Source organism: Thermobia domestica, chromosome 8 (genome assembly GCF_964235325.1).
Source record: "Thermobia domestica chromosome 8, izTheDome1.hap1.1, whole genome shotgun sequence".
NCBI classification, from domain to species: domain Eukaryota; kingdom Metazoa; phylum Arthropoda; class Insecta; order Zygentoma; family Lepismatidae; genus Thermobia; species Thermobia domestica.
In genome coordinates this window covers 109,599,288-109,622,493 of record NC_137461.1, presented here as the reverse complement: position 1 = coordinate 109,622,493, position 23,206 = coordinate 109,599,288, and the positions used below count along the sequence as shown (strand labels likewise).

General features: G+C 36.1%; 1 protein-coding gene across 2 annotated transcripts in view; it reads left to right on the top strand.

The window, feature by feature from the left end:
- Positions 1 to 22,810, top strand: part of LOC145693142 (ubiquitin-conjugating enzyme E2 G1-like) — a 39,967-nt gene extending 17,157 nt beyond the window's left edge. For both annotated transcript variants that reach the window (XM_081768877.1, XM_081768878.1), the window contains exons 4-6: positions 871 to 1,049; positions 6,351 to 6,465; positions 20,550 to 22,810. In XM_081768877.1, coding sequence (XP_081625003.1) covers positions 871 to 1,049; positions 6,351 to 6,431 — 260 coding nt within the window. In that variant the 3' untranslated portion in view covers positions 6,432 to 6,465; positions 20,550 to 22,810. The remainder of the gene's footprint in view (positions 1 to 870; positions 1,050 to 6,350; positions 6,466 to 20,549) is intronic.
- The last annotated feature ends 396 nt before the right edge of the window (positions 22,811 to 23,206 follow it).

The following is a 23,206-nucleotide window of genomic DNA, read 5'->3' as shown; positions in this document are numbered from 1 at the left end:
AATATGGTATTTTCAAGCGAAAGTGAAGGAATTTTTTAAATCAGAAGAGCCGTTTGGGCTGTATACTCTTTATGCGCTCAGTGTTAAATGAAAATGCAATGTTGCCATTTACGTGGACCCACAACGTAAGTCAGTGAAGTTAGTTTGACATGAGGGCTAGCCATCGATACGTTAGCGTAAAATACAGTAACTTCATTCATTTATTTTGTGGGTCCAGGTGAATGGCAACGTTGCATTTGCATTTAACATTGGGCGCCTAAAAAGTGTACAGCCCAAACGGCTCGTTCGATTAAAAAAATTCCATCACTTTAGATTGAAAACATCGTATTTGGAGACTGTTTCCCCTCTTAAATTTTATTGTTACTGTAAGAAGCTACCCTATGCCAGAGGACTTTTGAGACACCCTGTGTATATATAATCGATGGTGGTGTTTTTTTAATAACTGGGATTTGTAAAAGTGAGGGTCAATGAACAGTCTTGGCCGCCATTCCCGCTAATGATATTGATGGAATAGCGAGGAATTTTGTTTTGCAGTCGAGAGATGTTAATTCTCTCTGGTTATAATTTAAGTCTGTCTGTTTTCAGCATTTTTGAGTAACTTCGTTAAGTTTGGATGCTTCTTATTTATGTTTGTATTAACTTTTTCCGAATTTAGAGGTTGAGTTACTGGGTTTTCATAGATGTTTTCTTTATCTAATGTGATTTAACTTTTTTCCTACAAGTTCTGCACTCAATTTAATTGCATTTATTCATTTAGTTCATGTTACATTAACTTAATAGCTTTATAAATATTATTGCCTCTTATTGTTTGTATTTACGTTTTGCGCAATGAATGGAGAAAGATCTAACTAACTTAATGTTGTTGGTTAGTTGACAGGAGCGGTGATGTGTGCATATCTATCCTTCATGAACCAGGAGATGACAAGTGGGGCTACGAAAAAGCTTCAGAAAGGTGGCTGCCAGTCCATACAGTGGAAACTATTCTTATATCAGTCATATCAATGTTAGCTGATCCCAATGATGAAAGTCCGGCTAATGTTGATGCAGCGGTAAGAGATTTATATTCATTATGTAGAACTAAAAAAGAATTGTTCATTATTTGATTAGCTGAAATGTCAATGTTCATAGCGATAAGAAGTAGCAAGGAATCTTTTTAATACAGGTTGTCTATTGGTCACGAAATTTAGCTGGTTTATATATATATATAATAGCTGTGCAAATGTAAGTAGAGATTGGAAAATTTTGTTCTATAAAACGTCAAACTTCACCACCAAGAAATGTCTATGGTCGGCTTTAGACGCTACCAAATCGCAAGCAAAGTAAGTTTCTATCGCATGGATCAAAATTCGGCCTAATTTGCACCCAAATTCGCTCTTGAAAGTGTTAGGAAATTTTACGATTTGGTAAAGAAAAGGTCACGAAATTTCATTTTGGAATTTTAGTAGACACCCTGTAATATAAAGATTTGCAGCTAGACTTTTAGAAAGTACTAGTAGTTTGATATTACATGTAGACGTTATGTTTTCGGTAGAGATGGAAGTCTTAGTTGTTTAATGTATATTTTGTAGGAGTTAGAACGATTTCATGCAAGTTGGAAAGTCCATCAATTATCTTAGTTCTGAAAGTAATTAGAAGTGATGTTTTTAACTAACCTTGGGAAACATTCACACACAATTGCTTCATTTACAATGTATGTACTCCATAGTTTTCATTGTACGTGGGGGCTCTACGCTGGTCTAGTGACGTGCGTGTGTGGTTCCGCATGGTGTCTATCGGTCACGAAAGTAATGAAAAAGTCAAGAAATTTAGCCTTTGGGTCACGATTTTTTTTTCATCTGTACAAATATAAGTATAGACTGGAAAATTTTGTTTTATAAAATGTCAAAATTCACCAAAAATGTCTATGGTCGGCTTTAGACGCTACCAAATCGTGAGCAAGGCACGCTTCTGTCTCGTGCATGAAAATTCGACCCAATTCGTACCCAAATTTGCTTTTGAAAATGTTACTAAATTTTATGGTTTGCGAAAGAAAAGGTCACGAAATTTCATTTTAGAATTTTAGTAGACATCCTGTTCTGGGTTCGATTCCCAGTGGAAGTGAAAAAAAAATTCACAATCATTGACTTCCTTTAATCATCTGTCTTCTTCAACCTAAAGACAACCATGGGATAGCATATTTAAAATGTGTGTATATATATATATATATATAATACATCATACATTTTGTAATTGTTTAATTTGTTGGATGGTTCAACTGGGTCCTGATTATATCTAAACTTTTTCACTAGACTGGTGTTGACTATCTTATTTCGTGCGCACACATATCAGGTATCCATGTTGCAGAAATTCCATTTGTTTTATTTACCTTTTATCATTGGTATAGTAAACTAAATTATATCTAATACAGATAATGTAAAATGTACACTGATATAAATATCTAATGAAGAAATCCTAAAGTTATTTGATTTTCATGGAACTTATGAATTAGGCATTTGAGATGGTATGTATGTGAAGCAATGAAAGCTAATTTTGAGGCTGTTATTTCAACATTAAAGTTATATTTAAAATATTGAGAATAATTACAGTAATATTCTGAATATTATTGAGGGTTCGTATCACACAGTCCGGCTCAGTAGGCAGTAATCGGAATAAGAAGGTGCGTGTTTGTTCTACAACGAAAATATGAATGGTAAAATCTTCGAACAGTAGCTAGCTTATACCATAATAGGAGAGACACTTTGGAATGAATAGAAAAGGAGAAAAATTATATATCCAGAGTTACTTCACTTAATTTCTCTCTACTAAAAACACACACCATGCCAAATAACATTCAAGTACATAAAAGTGGTAACAATGAAGGGAGAAATTCAGGAAGGTTAACATGTTAAATGAAGAGGCAACATTGCCAATTCAGAAGACTTGCTGAACTGGAACGTTGCTTTTTAATTTGACATAGTGCCGTACCAGTGGTGCCCAAATGGCTAGTGCGATTAAAAAAAAAAAAAAAAAATCAAATTTGATTGAAAACAATCTTTTTTGATACACTTGGTTTGTTCTCTTATTGCCAAATAAATTCATTTATTCATTCAGGATTCCTTTCTATAAGTAATATTTGCTGAACATTTTAGAAAAGCAAACTAATAAAGAAGTAGTCGTGTAATTTAGCTTACTTGGGTTTCTTTAAGCGTCAGTGATATCAGCAGCGCAAGTAGTTCGATATTGTTCGTCTAGAAAAAAATGTCAGTGAGACATTGAAATTGACTTTGATTTTATTTCTTTATTATTTTACATAAGAGTATTATATATACACCATGAAAACCTTTAAGCTTATAATTCACACATGAAACTGATTTACACAACAATACATTCTAATTGCATCAATTTCATCTTTTTGCTTCAATATCTGTAAATAGACAAGCTTCTTAATACGATGTAGCATTTTTAGCTGACAGCAATGACCCTTTTTTACGGAGCATTTAATAAGGAAAGGTTGGAAAGTGTTAGGTATGCGTACCACCTAAAAATGTAACCCTTTAGAAGTTCTTTATAGAAGAGTGTACCGCTTGTAGCGGAAATAAGGTAGATTTCCGAACTTTGTGAATTCAATACTCAAACTTGAAGTAGTACATTTATTATTTGTGATTAAATAGGGGAGTAAGATCAAAGATAGAACCTGTTTTCCAGATGCTGAATCCATATCACATAGCTATTACCCGCTATCTCGTACTGGTTTTGTTCTATGGAGACTAATATTGAAACCGGAAGTGCTAATTGATGTCTGTCAATTCAGATTGCTGTAGAGAAATAAAATCAGAGATGAAATATGTTCTTCCGCTACTGAATCCATATTAAAGAAGGAAAAAAAGACTACTGGTCGCTATCTATTTGAGTTTTATCTATTCTGGGATCAGTGTTGAAACAGGAAATTGTAGATTTTTACCACTTCCGGTTTGGACACACAAGTTGAGACAGTCAAAAAAATAAATAAATAAAATAAAATAAAAAAAAAATAAAACTTTACTATGTATCGTACAGGTTTTGCTCAGTGGAAATAAGTATTGAAACCGGAAATACAGGGTGGTTCTTTATAAGGTTTACAACTTCAGTCAGTTATAATTCTTTATTGGAAGCACATACAGACTTGGTTTATATGTCATTATACTGCAAAATACTTTTTTTTGAAAAATCCATTATGGCTCAATGTGTGCCGCTGTGGTCATCGTAGACACATTCCAACAAAAGTCGATTTCCTGCCAAACAGTACCAGCATTTCGGGGGTAACGTCCGCGATGGTGGTTGTGATGCGATGTTTCAGTTCATTAAAATTATCAGGTGGAGGGTGGGGTGTACACCTTATCTTTCACAAACACCCACAGACAGAAGTCAAGTGGCGTATAATCTGGAGACCGTGGCGGTCAGGCAACTGGTCCGCCACGACCTATCCACTTATCTGCGAAACGATGATACAGAAATTCCCTTACGTCTATCAGGTAGTGTTGCGGGGCGCCATCTTGTTGCCACCATAAGCGACCATCATGCTTATCTTCATCTAACTGTGGAACAAGGAAGTTTTGGAGCATATCAAGATAGGCGATGCCGGTGATGGTGCTCTCAGCAAATAAGAATGGTCCATACACCTTTGCTCTGGAAACAATGCAAAACACGTTTACTTTGGGGCTGTCACGAACCAGCTCCACGTGCGCATGTAGATTTTCCGTGTCCCAAGTACAATTGTGTGTTGACTCGACCGGAAAAGTGAAAAGTTGATTCGTCATTGAATACAACATTGTTCAAGAATGACTCATCACCACTAATGCGATTCAACGTGGTAACACACAATTCATGTCTAGTATGTTTATTCGCTTCACTCAGTGCTTGAACCAAGGACAGTCTGTATGGCTTCATGGACAAACGTCTATGCAATATACGCCAAACAGTGGTATGATGGATACCAATTTCTTGTGATGCACGTTGTGTAAGTTTTCGAGGACTGGAAAAAACTCCCTAATTGCTTCAACTACATCGTCAGTCACGGGTGAGCGCCCTGGAGCCTTTGTGTGTCGCACAGAACCTGTTTCAACAGACGCCTGGTGCGATTTGTACAATATTGGTCTGCTGGGTGGTTCCTTCCCGTATTGTGTGCGAAACTTACGCTGCACGCGTTGCTGACGTTGTTACTTGAAATGTTTTGCAGTATAATGACATAAACCAAGTCTGTATATGGTTCCAATAAAGAATTAAAACATCACGCGTTACTAGTAAATTTGAACCACTCCGTTCTGGTGGAGTGTTGCGAATGGTGATATGTTGACACGCTAAATCGATTGAGAAAAAAAAATCAGTTACCGTTTTTGTTCTATGGTGGGGACATTGAAACTGGAGAAGATTGATTTCTACCACGTTGGGTTTGAATAGAATAGTAACGAAGTAGGTGGAACATACGCATGGAACGCTGAATGGATTGGGAGAGGAAAAAAAAAAAAACTTACCATTTTTGGTTTACGGAAATAAATTTTAAAACCGGAAGTACTAATAATTTTAACCACTTCCAGATTTAATGATATTACGGATGATATGTTGGCATGAGACGCTGAGTAGATTGCAAAAACTTGTTACTGCTGTTTATTACAGTTTTTATTGTTTGTGCTATTTATTACAGTTTTAAATTTGAAAACGATAGAGAATTTCCACTACTTCAGTTTGAGTAGAGGGTTAATGGAGATGGAACACTGAATAGATTGCAAAGAACCGCTTCTCCGTATTTTGACTTTTTTTGGGCTGATACCTGTCGACGACACGGACGGACGGATGGACATTAGCCGTTCTTTGACTTCCAACACTTATTCATAGCATAGTTTGGAAGTCTAAAAATAAGATTAACATATATCTCGGTTGCTTGTACAAAGGGTGTTGAGTCAAACAATACGTAATTTTTGGGAAAATTAAATTGAAAGTTTAAAAAATCATGCAAAATCAGGGTATAGAAAAAACACTTCTTTAATATAAGATTTGTTAAGAAACCTATGTCTACAAACATTGTGTATTATTTCGATTATTGAGTATAATATTATTTATGCTTATAAGAGAACAATAAAATGCGCTATTCGAAAAATTCTTACTTATCCCGTTTTGACTTAACACCTTTTGTACAAGCACCCGAGATATAGTCTTTAGCGAGGAACCATTTAAAAGAATAAAGTGGAAACTCAAATTGTTGGTGTAGTAAAGCAGTAGCAAGTATCGACCCTATTATTCCAATGTGTGAGAAAGTAATTTCGGAACATTTAATAGATTCACTATACAGGTACTGTGTTTATATTGTGTTTTATTTATTTTTCTTGGCTTTACAGAAAGAATGGAGGGAAAATTATACGGAATTTAAAAGAAAAGTGGCTCGATGTGTGAGAAGAAGTCAAGAAGAATGTTTGTAGGACATTTCATAAATTTGGAAGGATTATTTAAATGGTAAGTTCCTTTAACAATCAATTATGTGTCTAGTACTTCCATAGAGTTAAAGTAAGTTTTATATTTGTACTTCTTACCCAGATATCTTTTACAGTTTTACATCTTCAGGGTTAGAGGATTTCTTATTACGTTCTAGATCTTTCACTACTTTTTCATTTACTTACGTAATTGAACTATGAAAGTAATAAGTAGAGCTAGGAATTTTAGATGCATTTTTTTTTAGGGGGGAAGGGAATGCAGATTTAAAATGTAATTAGTTTTGGTTCAGATATTATTATTATTATTATTAATAATAATAATAATTGACGTACGTTGAGAAAAGGTGTATGTAAATGAAAATACATTGTTTAATTTACAACATTATTGACTTAACTCCATTCATGTATCAGTCTATTTCACTACTTTCGTAAAATCTACTACATCAAAGGTGCTTAGAAACATGTGCTACCAAAACTCAGTTAAGAGTATGATTTTTTAATGTTTTCTTTGCAAGATAGGTTAATTTGGTTACTTAGGTTAATTTGGTTACTTTAATATATATAAGTAACCAAATTAACCTATCTTGCAAAGAAAACATTAAAAAATCATACTCTTAACATTAAAAAGTCATATCTGTAGTAATCACGTAAAAATCGCATTTAAACACTCGCGGTTTTCATGTTTGAATGGACTACAGTATTAAATGTGCGCTATTGGAGTAAATTGGCTTAGGACATAAAGTAATTTGACATATCCTCCTTTTAGCCTAAACCCCAAAAACGTGGAACTTAACTCGTAATAGAGTACACTTAGGTCAGTTACGTCGTCCATGCAAAGTGAACCAGAAAAAAAAAAAGCTTATCTATTGATAAACCACTTTCCTAAATTTATGGATTCCTACGTATAAAGTCCAAAAATAATGAATTTACCGTTTACCCAACTCCATTGATAGCCATTTTTGTTTCTCAGTCCTGGTAAACCATAGGTTGATGAAGAAAGAAAGAAAAAAATATATTCAGGAAAGAATCGCCTATCTTCGTCCAGTCATGTATTAATGAAATTTGTATGAAAAGTAGATAGTCCATGTAAACATTTGACAAATGTTCAGTGTTCGAAGGCATCCTCCAAGCAGGAATGTAATCTCAGCCTTAATTGTTTTGTGGTGTATAGCTACCTAAATATACTAAATGAAAAACAAAAAAAATGAACACTGCAAGTTGTTTTCTTTAGAGGTTAAATTTAAATTGTTTCAAAAGGGGATTTTAAAAAGTAAAAATTTGGACATCCTGTATCTTTGTTGGAACAGTTTAAAACTGACATTTTCAGATAAACCCACTGCCGTGTGCAGATATGTTTGAGATTTACCTACAAGTTCAGGCTGTTAAAAATCACAAAAAACTTACTGATAACTGAAGATAACAAGATGGAAATGGACAAGCAAGTGCCAGAATTAGTCTGGGTCCATAATTTAATTATTATTGATAAGTTTATAAGACTCGTTTACTGTTGAAAATTTGTAAGTTAATGTCCAGTGTCTCAACTATGATAGCATTTTGTTCTGGCCATTGTGAATAGAATAATAATGTGTTGATTTCGAAGCACCTACTAAGAGTAGAGCTAAACAAGTTTTAGCGATAAGTGATTTCTTTCATATCTCAAAAGTAGCACAGTTGGTAGACACGCGTTGAAGAAAGCATAAAAAATGAAAACATTCAACATTGCAACAGTAAACTTCTTGACTGATTTGCAAACTGTGAGACAAAACGTGGTCGGCATGAAAATCCTCCCACGAGGGTGAAAGGGTGTTCCGGATAGATTTCGAGACACTGATTACGAATATCTCATCGAGAAAGTTCCAGCACGTAAGTTTTTCCTTTTTTTTTGGGGGGGGGGGGCTGGGTGCAGTTTCCATAATTGACAGAAAAATCTTATTTTTCGTATTTAATGTGTGTTTTCCGTGTTGGAAGTGCATAATTCTGAATTTTTATCTTAATCCAAGAACTGTTACTAGGCTATATCCCAGGAATATTCTTTTCTCTAGCTCACGACCCCCGGAAACGTAACCCCTCCTCTTGGGTTGCAAAGATTTATTGTCGTTCCACACTGCATACACTAAAACCTAGGCGTTATTGACGGAGAAAGGTTTCGTAATCAACTTGCGATCATTCATCGGCTCCCTTTTGTCTAGACGACAGACAGATTGTTGAAAAAAAGGCGCCAAGACATACAACACGTTGTCGCGTGAGACAAATACTTCAGTTTCGAGTTGATCTTCGTGTTAAAAGGTGGTGTTACGCTGTGTCTGTATATACCGTAGGTGAAAAATATTTCTGCGTGAAATATTGACGTTTGTGTTAAACGAACATGCCGAGAACTTGCAACAATTCGACAGATTCATTCTGCTACATATTTTGGGGAAGTGATTTTCAAGGGACAAAGTAGGCCATTGTCACCGTTCCTGAAGACAGCCTGCCTGCCATCTGTACTTCGGGTGTAAAATCGGCGACCAGGATCGCGTTTGGGCTCTGAAACAAAATTGTAAATCGTGTGCGCGTACTCTCACAGAATGGTTGAAAGATACACACAAATCGATGCCGTTCGCCGTACCTATGGTTTGGTGCGAGCACCGTGATCATGTTTCAGACTGTTACTGCTGCCTGACTAATATAAAAGGTTTCTCAAAAAACATGAAGCATAAAATACAGTATCCTAACTTGGATTCGGCGAGGAGACCTGTGAAACATGTTTCTCTGCCTGTACCCGTACCACCAGACTCATACACTCTGTGCAGTGTTTCATCCGATGAAGAACATGCTGCTTGCGAGGATGTTGCTCAATCTTCGAGTAAATAGTCAGATCCCAATTACGCTCCAGTGCCTGACACTAATGAACCACATGTAATAAGTCAGGAAGAGCTGAATGATCTGATCAGAGACTTAAACCTTCCCAAGTCTAAGGCCCTCTTACTTGCATCACGACTTCAATGGAATCTACTAAACCAAGATGTGAATATATCGATGTATAGAAAAAAGAGGTGAGCCTAGTTCCTAATTTTACAAAGGATGGTGATTTGGTGTATTACAGTGACATTCCATCGCTTATGGGACAACTGAAGTTGAACTACAACACTGAAGATTGGAAAAAAATAAAATTAAATCTTTTAAGTTTTACGTTCCACAGTTATGCCGGTTAGACTAAAGGAGACGGTGATGAGCAATGAATGAAATGGTGGAATGAAGAAAGTGGGAGGAAACGGGAGAACCCCGAGAAAGCCCACGAGCACGGTGTTTGTCCAACTGAAGATTGGAGGCTATTCGTAGATTCCTCTAGGATAAGTCTCAAGGCAGTGTTACTACGCAATGGCAATGAAAAGCCAGCCAGCCCTATTGCTCATGCTGTACATATGAAAGAAACATACGAGAACATGCGAAACCTATTACAGAAAATAAAGTACGAACAGTTCCAGTGGTCTGTATGCGCTGATCTTAAGGTTATTGCCATCCTCATCGGTTTACAAGGTTGTTACACAAAGCACTGCTGCTTCTTGTGTCATTGGGATAGTCGAACCAAAGATCAGTACACCATCACAAAATCGCCGCCAAGGAAGCAATGGTCCCAGGGGAGATGAACGTGGCTAATGAACGTCTTGTGGATCCGGAGAAAATGTTCTTACCACCCCATCAAATTAGGGCTCATGAAGGTCTTCAAGGCCCTGAACCGGGATGGTGAAGCATTTAATCATCTCAGAAAACTATTCCTAAGACTCAGCGAGGCCAAGGTGAAAGAAGGTGTTTTTACGGGACCTCAAATCAGAAACGTTTTTAAGGATACTAAATTTTCTTCTAAGCTTAATGAAGTGAAAAGTGAGGTTTGGGAGGCCTTTCGAGAAGTGTGCAGTAACTTTCTAGGGAATCATAAGTCACCTGATTACAAAGACATTGTGGGCAGGTTAATTACTTCATTTCGTAACATGGGATGTAATATGTCCCTAAAGTTACACTTCCTGCATTGCCACCTGGACTTCTTACCTGAAATGTACAGCTTGGGGGAGGTCTCTGACGAACACGGGGGAAGGTTTCACCAGCAAATAGCTACCATGGAGAGGCGCTACAGTGGTAAATGGAGTGTGAATATGTTGGCAGACTTCTGGTGGAATGTGACACGCGAGACACCCTGTAGTAATTACAAGAGGAGTAGGAAAATCAAGTAACACGTAAGTGTTAAACTTTAACTTTTTATGCAATTTTATCTGCATAAATTATATTGATATTTAAATTATAAGGTGCAAATTATTATGGGTGGAGAATAGCATCTTTGGGCGGATATTGAAACACCCCCTCCTCCCTGAAAACTGGTACGTCCTAGAGAAAAACGGGTTACGGATTCGAACTCAGGAGCTCGAAACCTATAGGAATCACTTATTTTCGTTCGTGGGTACGAAAAAAAGTTTCATTTTGCCGACCAGGTAATCCATCCTAGAAAAATTCAGTATTACATGCATTATTATACAGGAGTGTAAGCGATGTCTGGTAAAGATAATCTTCAAGAAGAAATAAGTTTCTTTCTTTCTTTTTTTTTCTTTTTTTTTTTTTCAAAATTGAAAAAATGAGATCAAGAAGGCAGTAATAAAAGGCCACTAGCATAAAATTGAACGAAATTCACGGAAAACTTGAAAAAAATTTTAAAAATTACTTCTTATACCCTTCGTTTTATGTTTAATAGTCTGTTAATATATTAGATAAACGTGATGTGCTGTTAGAACCAAAGGTGATTAATATTATATATACTATTAAATCAGAAAATTCTGGATTTGCAGAAAAAAAAATAACTTCAATTTGAGAATACGCAATGAATAGCAGAACCACTAGATAGAAAAGGGTCATAACGAGGCAACAAGAGGGGATGGTTTCTAGTTGAGTGAAACTGTTATAATTGTTACATATCAGGGGAAAGGGAGAGAACATGGCAATACAAGTAACCTATTTTATTGTAACTGGTGATGAAGACAGTAAGTCTCATTGAAACCAAGTAAAGCCACAGTTAAAATAAATGAAACTTGGATGGAACACTAAAGTTAAATTTATTTAATTGTAAATAAGACTCCGAAAATTCGACTCCCGATATCTCGACATTCCGTGTAAGTCGATGAAAATTTTTACACTAAATGATTTCTGCTGATCAGGCACAATATTGCCTATGAAATACAATAATATAATGGTCTATTAACAGCTAAATTGTAATATCTAACATCGTCTATACGGTGCAAACAGTATAGGTTAATTTTAATTTACTATTGTAATTACAGTACGTATTATGTGCATAAACATCCCCATATTTTCCTTCTCTGCCCAAATTTATTACAAAAGGATTGCAATTTTTATCCCTTTTCCTTTATGGCAGTAATTTTTGGAACTGTCTAACGAGTTTGGTGATAGGTTTTGTTCTCGTGGAAATATCGGTTTACTCCGTTCTGATTTCTTTCTATTGTTGCTAGCCGTTAACACGCTTACCTGAAGTATGACTGTATCCTACTTCAAGCAAAACTTCAACATGAAAGTAATATGCTGTAAAATATGACTAACTCACTCCGTATTCCATAAAACTCGACGTTTTCGGTAACTCGTCCGTTTCTGTCCACATTAGGTCGAGTTTGCGAGGCTACTATTATAAGGTGCAAAATGTCATTGTCCAGATACTATCCAGAAGTTTTAGTGGTTTTACCTGCCTGTTGCAGTATGTGGAAACTGAGGTTTGTTGCTAGCTTGCAGAAATGATAAAAATATTTAAAACAAAGTTAGACGAAAAGTGGGGAAATAAGTTACACAAAGTAAAATGACATCGTGTAATTAGGTGGAAACGTGTAAAGAAGTGTGGAACGCGTGGTTTGCATGGAATATATGTAAGGAGTACATATTCTAGATTGGAAGGCCGACGAAAAAAAGACATTGGGTAGGTTAAGAACATAAAAGGATATAGCAAGATATGAGAGAAGTAGAGTAAATTAAATCCAGGATAGGATTCACTAATAGTTTTTGTATTTTTGTTTCTCTGTGAACTCACTGATTCTTTGAGATACTCTGGAGTAAATTTATGAGAAAAATGGCTCTTCTTTTGTTGAGGATTTCGCTGGAAAGACTGTAAATAGATGTGTTGAAAGGAAGGGCGAAAAACTTGGAGTTTATGATACAAATGGGTCAATTCATTTCAAATCACCCAGGCAAGGTTGTCAACATTTTTTATTTTTCTGATTTTTATCATGAGCTCCCTATAGGTAGATAGTCACAAAACAGTTTAAAAAATATGCTTTTTTTTTTTTTTTTTTTTTTTTTTGCGCGCGTGTGTGTGTGTGTAGCTATTTGTAAAATGGCGGTTGGGCAAATAGTAACGCGTTTAGTAGAAATGCAAAAATTCCTTACTGGGCATCATATTTTCCTGTGTAATGGGCTCAGCTCTATCATTTTGTACCCACTGTTTGAAAATTACTTTGTCAGGCAATATATCAAGTTCATCTTTCAGGACATCAGCTAGGTTATCTGGTCCAAGACATTCTGCATAGGTATCAAGCATACATATTTCATTATCAATATCACATACCATGAAAACTATAGGGTCCTTACAATTTGCACGCATACCCTGAGTTCCTGATGATCCCGAAAGAATGCACCACTTCGGTCGTAGGGCGCAAAACATAGACCAGCCAATTTTGTGATCTTGATATTTCTGTTTATAGAGGCTGTAGAGCTCATTCAGCGAGAGAATAATTAACCCTCTTTGCTTATCTTAACATGGTTAATCACAGCCGAAACACACTTATCAGGACATGAGCAACTGTTTTCATCATGCTCGTAAAATTGTCACACAATTAATAACCACTTATTTTGCCGCCTTGTCTTTTTGAAACATGTAAGATACCTTGATCCTTTACTAGTTGCCTAGTTCGCTTCACCGTGTATTCAAATGCATCAAATTCCTAGATTTTTTTCTTCGACCATGATTTCAGAAGAGGCTAGTATCTTAATTTTATCATCTTTACTAGAAACTTAAATAGATGTTAATTGTTTTGGAGAAAACTATTGAAGTAATGATTTAAACAAGTCTAGTTTGCTACCTTGGCACTGCACGAGTGTGTAGAAGGTAGCGTTGTTACTGAAATTCACTGCTCTGTTATTCTAAATGTAGTTGTCTGTCATAATTTTTTGTGAGATATTCCTATTTGTATAAAGAACATTTTGTAAAATTTCAGTTATCATTCAGTCCCTTTTTTAGATCTGAGAAAATTGATGTTAACAGGCAATTTTGAAATAGAAAAAAAAAAAATCTCAGGACTAAAACTTATACTGCAGCAGGTAGTTACTCAACACAGAAATAGCTTATCATTAGTGAGTCTTCTTTCCTTCATAAAACTAATAGTTTTCAAAATTAACCCTTGATACATTTTTTCAGAGTTTTTACAGTAGTTTGACTGGCTCTCTTGCATAACAGAAAAAATAATATATAACTGAAGTTCATTTCATGCTGAACACATTGGTTTTTGAATTATTCTGATATCTTTATAAAATAGCTTGGTAGTGATACTTTCCGGAAACCAAGCTTTTTATTAAAATATGCCTAACCATCATTTTACAAATTACTGCCAGAAAAACTATGGCGTATATATATATACAAACTGTTTTGTGAGTATCTACCTATACGAAACTCATGATAAAAAATCGAAAAAAAAAAAAATGTTAAGCAACAATTTTGTTTAAAATTGGGTGATTTGAAATGGATTGACCCGAATTTGTTAAACTGTACTCCCTTCTTTACATGTGTGTCTTTCGAATGACGAACACTTAAAGCTGTTTGTGGGAGTACTTCAGGCTGGTGGTGTTTCTGTTGTTCGTATATACAGGTAGAATTTGCTATGTACTTACCTTCCAGAACTTTGATACAGAGTGGCCCATTTTAATCTTCCCACGGAAATATCTCGAAAACGGTTGAACATAAATGAACTGAACAAAAACTCAAATAGGAAATACCATGGAGCAAATCGAATGATGTCGCGGTGCCCCCCAGGGCCGCTCTTCAAGGTAATGCAATAATCTTCTTTAAATCATATTCATAATTAGCACTAATCCCGGCTGGGCCCAATTTTAAATGGAAACATGGGGCGAGTGACACCTCGTTCGATAGATCTTTAAAAACTAAAAAGAGATGTGGCAAAAGATTTGTAATAACGGTCACCGTATTCAAAATGGTCATCAAGATAAACTTCCAGTATCAATAGTATGAAAACGGTTGAACATAAATGAACCAAACAAAACCTCAAATAGGAAACCCATGAGGCAAATAGAATAATTTTGTCGCGGTGCCCCCCAGGACCGCCTTTCGAGGGGCCCAGGCCCAACTTAGAAATTTTAAGCGAAAATAATGGTCAAGTGATACCTCGTTCGATAGATCTTCATACACTAAACAGCGTTGTGGCAAAAGATTGTTCAAATGGGTCACCATCTTCAAAGTGGCCGCCAAGACAATGTGCCTGTATTAGATAAAACGTCCAGTACCACTAATATGAAAACGGTTAGAGATAAATGTACAGGATAAAACTCGTATAGGAAATCACAGAGGGTATTTATCATTCCACCCGTAGAGAATAATCCAACGGAGAAAAAGATTATTAAAGTATAAGTGACATAATGCTAAAGAGGAAATCTAATTTTTAGAAAATTATATTTCCGATCTCCCTCCGTAAGTGGGTGAAGCGGGAATGAATGGTAAAAGCTCAAATGAGAATCCCACTTGCAATAGGTATGGTTTGTCTGAAACACTTGGATGTACAAGTGACTGGAACTTAAATGAACCAATATTGTGCAGACGACTTTTGAGCAATACCCTCTGTGATTTCCTACAGGAGTTTCATTCTGTTCATCCGTTATCATCTTCAACCGTTTTCATATTAGTGGTACTGGACATTTTATCTGGTGCAGGCACCATGTCTTGGCGGTCATTTTGAAAACTGTGAGACCCATATAAACAATCTTTTGCCACAACGCTGTTGAGTGTATGAAGACGTATCGAACTAGGTATCACTTGACTCATATTTTCGTTTAAAATTTCTAAGTTAAGCCCCGGGACCCCTTGAAGAGCGGCCCTGGAGGCACCGCGACATGAATATTCGATTTGCCCCATGGTATTTCATATGTGAATTTGTGTTCAGTTCATTTATGTTCAATAGTTTTCGAGATATTTCCGTGGAAAGATTAAAATGGGCGACCCATGTATGTATATGTGTAACAAAATTGTTATACATATCTCTTGAAGTTAGCAAATCGAATTAACGGTTATCCGTTTATGCGATTAGTTCTTGAAATCTTAAATTGGTGCTTATTGGTTAATGTTCCAACACGATTATTGTGAACATTTCTCTTGTCCATGTCAGCATCTGATGACGTTATTGATTTTATTGTTTTTAGACGTTGCCTTCAGTAGGGGATAAGTTAACAAATTAAACAATAACAGAGAAGGACTACATTGATTGAAATTCAGACCAAGTACAAAATATCACCTAATTTTTGTTATTGTATTGAATTTCAAATATCAATTTCTTTCAGTAAATTTCTTGATGGACATAGATTTTTAATCTTTCCGTTGGTGATATCTCATTCACGCTTACTAATCTTCCTTTGAGATACAGAGATACACAAACAAAAGCGTGGATAAGGGAATAAACCCAAACCATTTGAACGTGGTTTTTGAATGTAAGCTGAAATGTTAATTAGCGATTATCCTGAAATTCGGAAAGAAGCTGTGCTATAGAAAGTCATAAATCACTTCAATACTGTTTTAAAACAGGGTTTCCACAGACCTGGAAACTCAGGGAATTGGACTTTCATCAGGGAAATTTTTGAAGAAAGTTCTTTAATATCAGGGATTAAAGTAGTCGTTCTCGATAATGAAGGCAACTGTGAAGTAATGAGGCTATTTGGAATTTAGAGATCTATCAACACAACAATATATATAATAATAGGTAACAGATGCATTAACTTATATCAAGGTGTTGTGCAGTGATCTATGGGTAGGTTCTTATTATTGAAAGAATATTTTTTCCGGTGGTTTCCCATATAAATTTCATGAGAATCTAACAAATAATCTTCGGAGCTAGACCATGAAACCACTCAATGGTTTGACAGTGTTCATATCATAATTGTGTATGATCACGCATAATTTCGACATAGGTGCAGACATTTTGTTCCCTTCATTTTTGTTTGTAAAAGGATGCTCTCACAGTGTTTTCATATATATTTCATAAGTATCTGATGATAGTCATCAGAGATAGACCATGAAACTTCTCAACGATTGATAGTGTTAATATCGTAATTAACAGACGGTTGTGTGCATGCCACACAACTTGAGTACAGATGTACCAATTTTGATTCCCCCGCCCCTCCCGAAAGATATACTTTCCTGTAGGTGTCATATAAATTTTATGAGGATCTAATGACAGTCTGTGGAGAGTTGGACCGTGAAATTCCTCAACAGCTGACAGTCTTGAGTACCGTATATACCTAATCTTAGCATAAATACTGTCCCAAAGTTTTAAGCACACTCATGTCCAAAATTATTGTCGCATGTCTATAAATGTTGTAGGAATATAATTTGATAACGAATTCGCCCGTTATTTCTTGCAATGTTAGTATGTATATAATCGGCAAAGATATGTATGTGGTAGATTTCATGTCAAAAGAGCAGTAAATAAGAACAATAAAACAAAAATAAAACTTTCTTGTCCATTTAGCAACATTTTGTTTTACTCATTCTAATTTTCGTATTTATAATTCTTTTCCTATGAAATTTACCACAAATATACATTCCCCGATTATACACATACTATCAATTTTAAAGTACCGTGTAAAATCATTATCAAATTATATTCTTACAAGACAGTTATAGATATGCGACAATCATTTTGGACATGACTGTACATTAACACAAACTAGAGATATTTTAATATCCTAATAACATATTATATGTGTGGGTTATGAACCAAAATCACAAATATTTGGTCTAGGAATTAATTCGTGCGGTTGGTACGCACACATTGAAGCTGTAGTACAAACACAAAATACATAAATACCTTAAGAAAAATATTGTCCATCGCTAGCCACCACTTTCGCCCATCTGTCAGGCAATGTACGGATTCCGTGGCGAAAGAAGTCCTCATCCTTGGAAGCGATCCAGTCAGAGACCCATGTTTCGATATCTTCTGAAGAAGTAAACCGCTGTCCAATCAAATCGTTGTTCATGCAATCGAACAAGTAGTAGTCCGAAGGAGCATCGTCTGGTGAATACGGCGGGTGTGGTAAAACTTCCCATCCGACATTTTCTAAATAGGTTTTGACCGGTTTTGCGACATGTGGGCGAGCGTTATCATGTTGAACAATAAGTTTATCATGTCTGTTCTCCCATTCTGGTCGTGTTCTGGCCAGAGCTTGCTTCAAACGCATTAATTGTCGTCGATAACGTTCTCCATTCATAGTTTCACCCGGTTGCAGCTGCTCATAGTACACCACACCTTTCATATCCCACCATATGCACAGCATAACCTTTGCACAGTGAATATCTCGTTTTGGTTGTGATGGATCTGGTTCACCTGGTTTCACCCAGGCCTTTTTTCGTTTAGGGTTCTCGTAATGGATCCACTTCTCATCACCCGTAATAATTCGATGCAGAAACCCCTTTCTGCTCTGTCGTTGAAGCAGCAATTCGCAAATAGTTTTTCGTCTTTCAACGTCTCTGTCTTTCAATTCATGTGGAACCCAATGTGACATCTTTTGAATCATTCCCATGGCTTTCAAGCGTTTGGATACTGTTGTTTGATCAACGCCTAATGCTGCTGCATGTTGTTCCTGCGTTTGACACGAATCCTGCTCGAGCAATGCTGTCAAATCTTCGTCTTGAAATTTTTTTGGCTGTCCAGCTCGCTCTTGGTCTGCCAAGCCGAAATCACCACTTCTGACACGTTCGCTCAGCTAGAGCATGGTCACCATACACTTCCACCAAAATACGATGACTTTCAGTCGCACTTTTCTGCATGTTAAAGTAATGCAGCAGGACATCCCGCAAAAACACTTTATCAGGCACAAATTGCGTCATGTTCACTTAACTACAAACAGGTGTTGTTGACGCTTTAATCCACTGCCCTATAGTACGAACGATACGCGATGACAAGGGTTTGCAACACATGTGTGGATACACGGAACTGTGGGACGCTCCGTTCGTTGCGCCATCTCTTGTCCACCCGCACGAATTAATTCCTAGACCAAATAGCTCAAAATGGCCATGATTAGCATGCACACAATCCTTAAGTCTTTATGACCTCTCAGTTGCATTACGTAACATATAAACTGGAAAATCTGCAACTGCCTTCCTAAGAGACCGCTTTAAACTTTCAATATCGGATCTCTCTTCTTGCAAGCCATCTTCTGAAGCTTGGACCACAATTTGTAATACAAAGGGTTTAGGTCCGGGTTTGCAGAAGGCCAATCTGAAGTGGAAATGAAGTCCGGAACATTTGCCTTCAGCCATTGCTGGGTTGTTCGTGCCTTGTGTGCTGGGGATGAGTCCTGCTGGAAACTCCAGTTATGTGCATGGGAAGGGATGTTGGGGAGATTCTTGACTACTCCTGTCTCCTGGTACACTTTGCTGATGTTTTGATCCTCTTTTCACAAAAATGGAGCTTCATTATGCCCTCGGGAGTTCACGCTCCACCACACCGACTGAGGCAGGATGCTGACCCCTCTGGATCCTTGGAGATTTTTCACCGGCTTCCCTAGAGATGTAACATATATCTTGTCATTTTGGGCATTGAAAGTCTCCTCAACACAGGAAATAGTTGCGATTGGACGGTGCCCATTTGCTGCGTAACGCTTTGCTTTTAGGAGCTTCTGGCAATTCAGTTCATTTGTTAGATGTCCTGTACATTGAAGCATGGAGTACCAAGTCACTGCTTACCGTGCGGGCCATAGGCATTTTCGATGTTTAACTCACGAGCCATAACTGACAGTTTCTAACTAGATTTCGTTCTACACGCGCCCCACTGCTTTCACCAATTCCGGTGTTCGTATTGTGCGTAGTCCCTCTTGTCTCGGGCGATCTTTCATAGTTCCAGTCTCAACGAAGTGCTGGATAATGCGGTAAACGATTTTTTTAAAAAAACTAATTTGCAGCTTCTGGAGGGTTTTGAAAATCTCCCATGGTAATTTGCGTACCTTATGCAACGCTATCACCGCCACACGATTTTCATATTCACCCATTCCATCTTGAACACTTTACACTTTTTAGCTCATACAGATATGACCCAACGCTTCACGATGCCTCTTTAGCTCGCTTGTACGGGCAGAAGTACAGCCACCTTCAAAAGTTGGGATAGTATTTATGGCAAGACTAGGTATATTCCGTATCGCGTAAACTGATTTAATATTAATATATGCATATTTCCTAGGTTGACCCATTTTATAGGAAGTTAGAGCCCTACCTTTACTTAGGGAGGGCAAAGTGGCTTGGGGTCCCTGTTTGATCCCTGGTCAGGTAAGTTTGTGGTGGACAACATTGTGTCTGTGGATTCTCTCGGATACTCGTTTTCTCCCACATTCTCATTTCACCAATTCTTCTATCATTCATTTGTCTTAATCATCCGTCTCTCTCTCTCTTTGCTTAACAGGGATAACTTAAACTGAAAGATTTCATTTTTTTTCTTACCTTTAGTTTTGGTATCTAACTAAACTAATAGGGTTACGAAAAACTGGAAAAATTAAACTTTTGTTACGGAAATAGATAAACCTTTGTTAAGGAATATCAAGGTAAACAGTTTACAAAGATCTGTGGGTACCCTGTAAAAGATCATAAATACATAGACAAGTGTTTCTTACATTATCTCCATGTGTGAGAGGAAGTTCATAGAATACGAACGAAATGTTATTATTAAAAGAATTTTATAGGATGCCAAAAAGGTATCAATTCATATCTTTTTAACATATGCCAATCAACTTTTGAAAATGTTTCTGTTGGAATTTACTGTATGTTATTCTAGCCTATTCTATAAGTGATAGGATTATTCTTATTTTCAGGGAGAAGTTCCACCATACTGAGGGCTAGATCTCAGGGGTTCAATGGGTATGCATTTTTTAAAGGCAAACTAAATTTAGTCACAATATGTAACAGGTGAGGATTTGTTCTATGCAGGAATTTTGTGCCTACTTTTGGCATGGAACAAATAACAGTAACGATTATATGCCACTTAGCAATATGTTAATATTGTGACAATGTGTAATTTTTGGTGTGAAGAACGGAATGGCCCTGTCCCTTATGCAGACTCAATGTAATTGTTCTAAAGAGGGGAAAGAGAGATATTAAAACACAGCACAAAGTTATATATAATAAAAAAAAAGTTTAAAAACAATACAAGCTGTGTCCACCTAGCAGTGTTTCTACGTGTATAATAGCTTGGCATTGGGAAAGGAATTTGAAGTGAGTGCTGTGATGTTGCCTTCCAATAGAATTTAGAACGTGGATTGTTGGTGTGGAGGCTGTTTACAAGAGGATTGTGTGCGATCATTCTCAGTGATAGTGTATTCTCCAGTGTCAACCTTTATATACTATATAGGTTGTGCTTGAACTGTCTGAGAACCAACAGATATATATTGAAACAAGTAAATTAAAAAAAATATAATAATAAAGCAACTCAAGCTTCACCTCATGACGGAATTGCCTAAGTATTAATTCAGTTTCTAGGTTGGTGACAAATCTGATTCAAAATAAAATGACATAATTCAAAGTTGCTGCGAGTCTTTATAGCTTTTTGCGCCGCTTCACACACGTTCAACTGGTTAAATCTCAACTTCAATAGAAGTCTGTACTCATGTACAAATGTGTAAATATATATATGCAAGAATTAAAAAAAAAAAAGTGTAATATTCACAATAGTTCCCAGAAGCAAAGCAAAGATTTTTTTTTTTTTTTAAATAAGTAAACAACGACAACACACATGGATTTATGTTCATACATTATATGACTGACATATGTTTGGGTGACATTCTATTCTGTAAGCTACCAAATGAGTGTTACAATGAATAGGTAACTTAGTTTGTATGATGGTACATTTTTTGAGCAGTGAATGAGAACTTTTTTTGTGGCAGTCTCAAAAGTAAGATGCTGTGATAAGACAAAAAAAAAAAAAATCTCCCCGCAATTTTTTCCTCTTTAGTCCTTTTTTTTAATCACCATTTAACAGTCAGGGATTTTTCTAATAAAATCACAATATTTTGAGTTTACTTTTTGTTATTTTTCCTCTCTTCCATGATCTAGTTGTAGAACAGTTTATGTACATAATACCCGTTGTGTCAAGTTGAGGAGTTACCAGCCAGAAGCATTTGGGGAATGTAACTTTAAAAAAAAAATAAAAATAAATAAATAAAACACTATAGAGATTTTGCTCTTCTGTCACACTTAGTGATTTTTTTATTAATGTGTTTGTAGTTAATACTACATTATTACTTCATAAAACAAGCAAAATTCTATATAATCCAATGTTCTAATAATTTATATGCCACATTTTACCGATTTTTTAAAAAATCTTTTACGTGTAAAAAAGTTGTCAGCGAACATGACTCCCTCTGCTAAATAGTTGCCATAACATTGCTCCCTACTATTTACTAAAATTTTCTGAATATACATCGTTTGAAATTGTTTTACTCATATTTCTACTTGAAGTATGTAATTTATTTTCTTGAATTATTACAAGAAAAAAATATGAAATAAAGTCCTAAAGTTGATTATACATGTATTTGTCATTATTTGTAATAACTTATATTGTAACGCATGTAAAAACAGTGTCAATGGTAAAATTTAGCATTGAAAACGAAAGGTTTGACGCTCATCTGTACCTTAATGCTGTAAATCAAAGCTCATGTTTCTTGGAAAGTGAATGATGAGCGCATTCATTGTATTTGTTGATACATTATATTTCATATTCTTGCATAATATTGTTACATTTTAGTTATTCAGATTTTGTATCATGCATGCACAAGAGTGGCTAGCATAAAAGCAGTCCGTATAGTTACCTCTGGGGTGTATGGTGAATTTTCATTTCAGCATAATACTTTATATATTTGTTATGGCAAATGCTTAGCATAAGATTTGTTTTATAGCGTGTGCATAATACTGGCTACTTAGCCATGACTGAATGTGTTTTAATATGTGGCATGAAATATTGGTTTCACATTTGAAAAAAGGCAATGGAATATGTTCTAATAGTGTGTCTTGTAAGGATGTGATGTGTGTTTCTTGCAACCTCTTTAGTATCCATTTTCCAATAAAACATGTAAAATTATTTTGTAGTATCTTTCTTTCGTAACTTTTTGTTCTATTTTGAGTCACTAAATAATTATTTTCGGTAATATTCCTTTATTCATAAGGACAACTTCATTTATTTTGAAATCAACGAGGGAGATTCAAATAAAAATCTTAGAAATGCGATAGAATTCCTAAATGTTGTACAATTGATCTGCAATTGGTAGGGGTAATCGTGGTTGGAAGAATGACCGGCAGTTGGAAGCATTATGCAGGAACCCTGAACAAGAAAACCTCGGTGTAAATATGACTTACCCACTGACTACATTCACCGCTATAGTGAGCTGTCTTGATGCATCTTTTGAGCAATGAAGATGGTAAACAGTTGAAATTTACCGGAAGGATGAAAGTGGAGTGCTGATTCTTGTCCTACAGA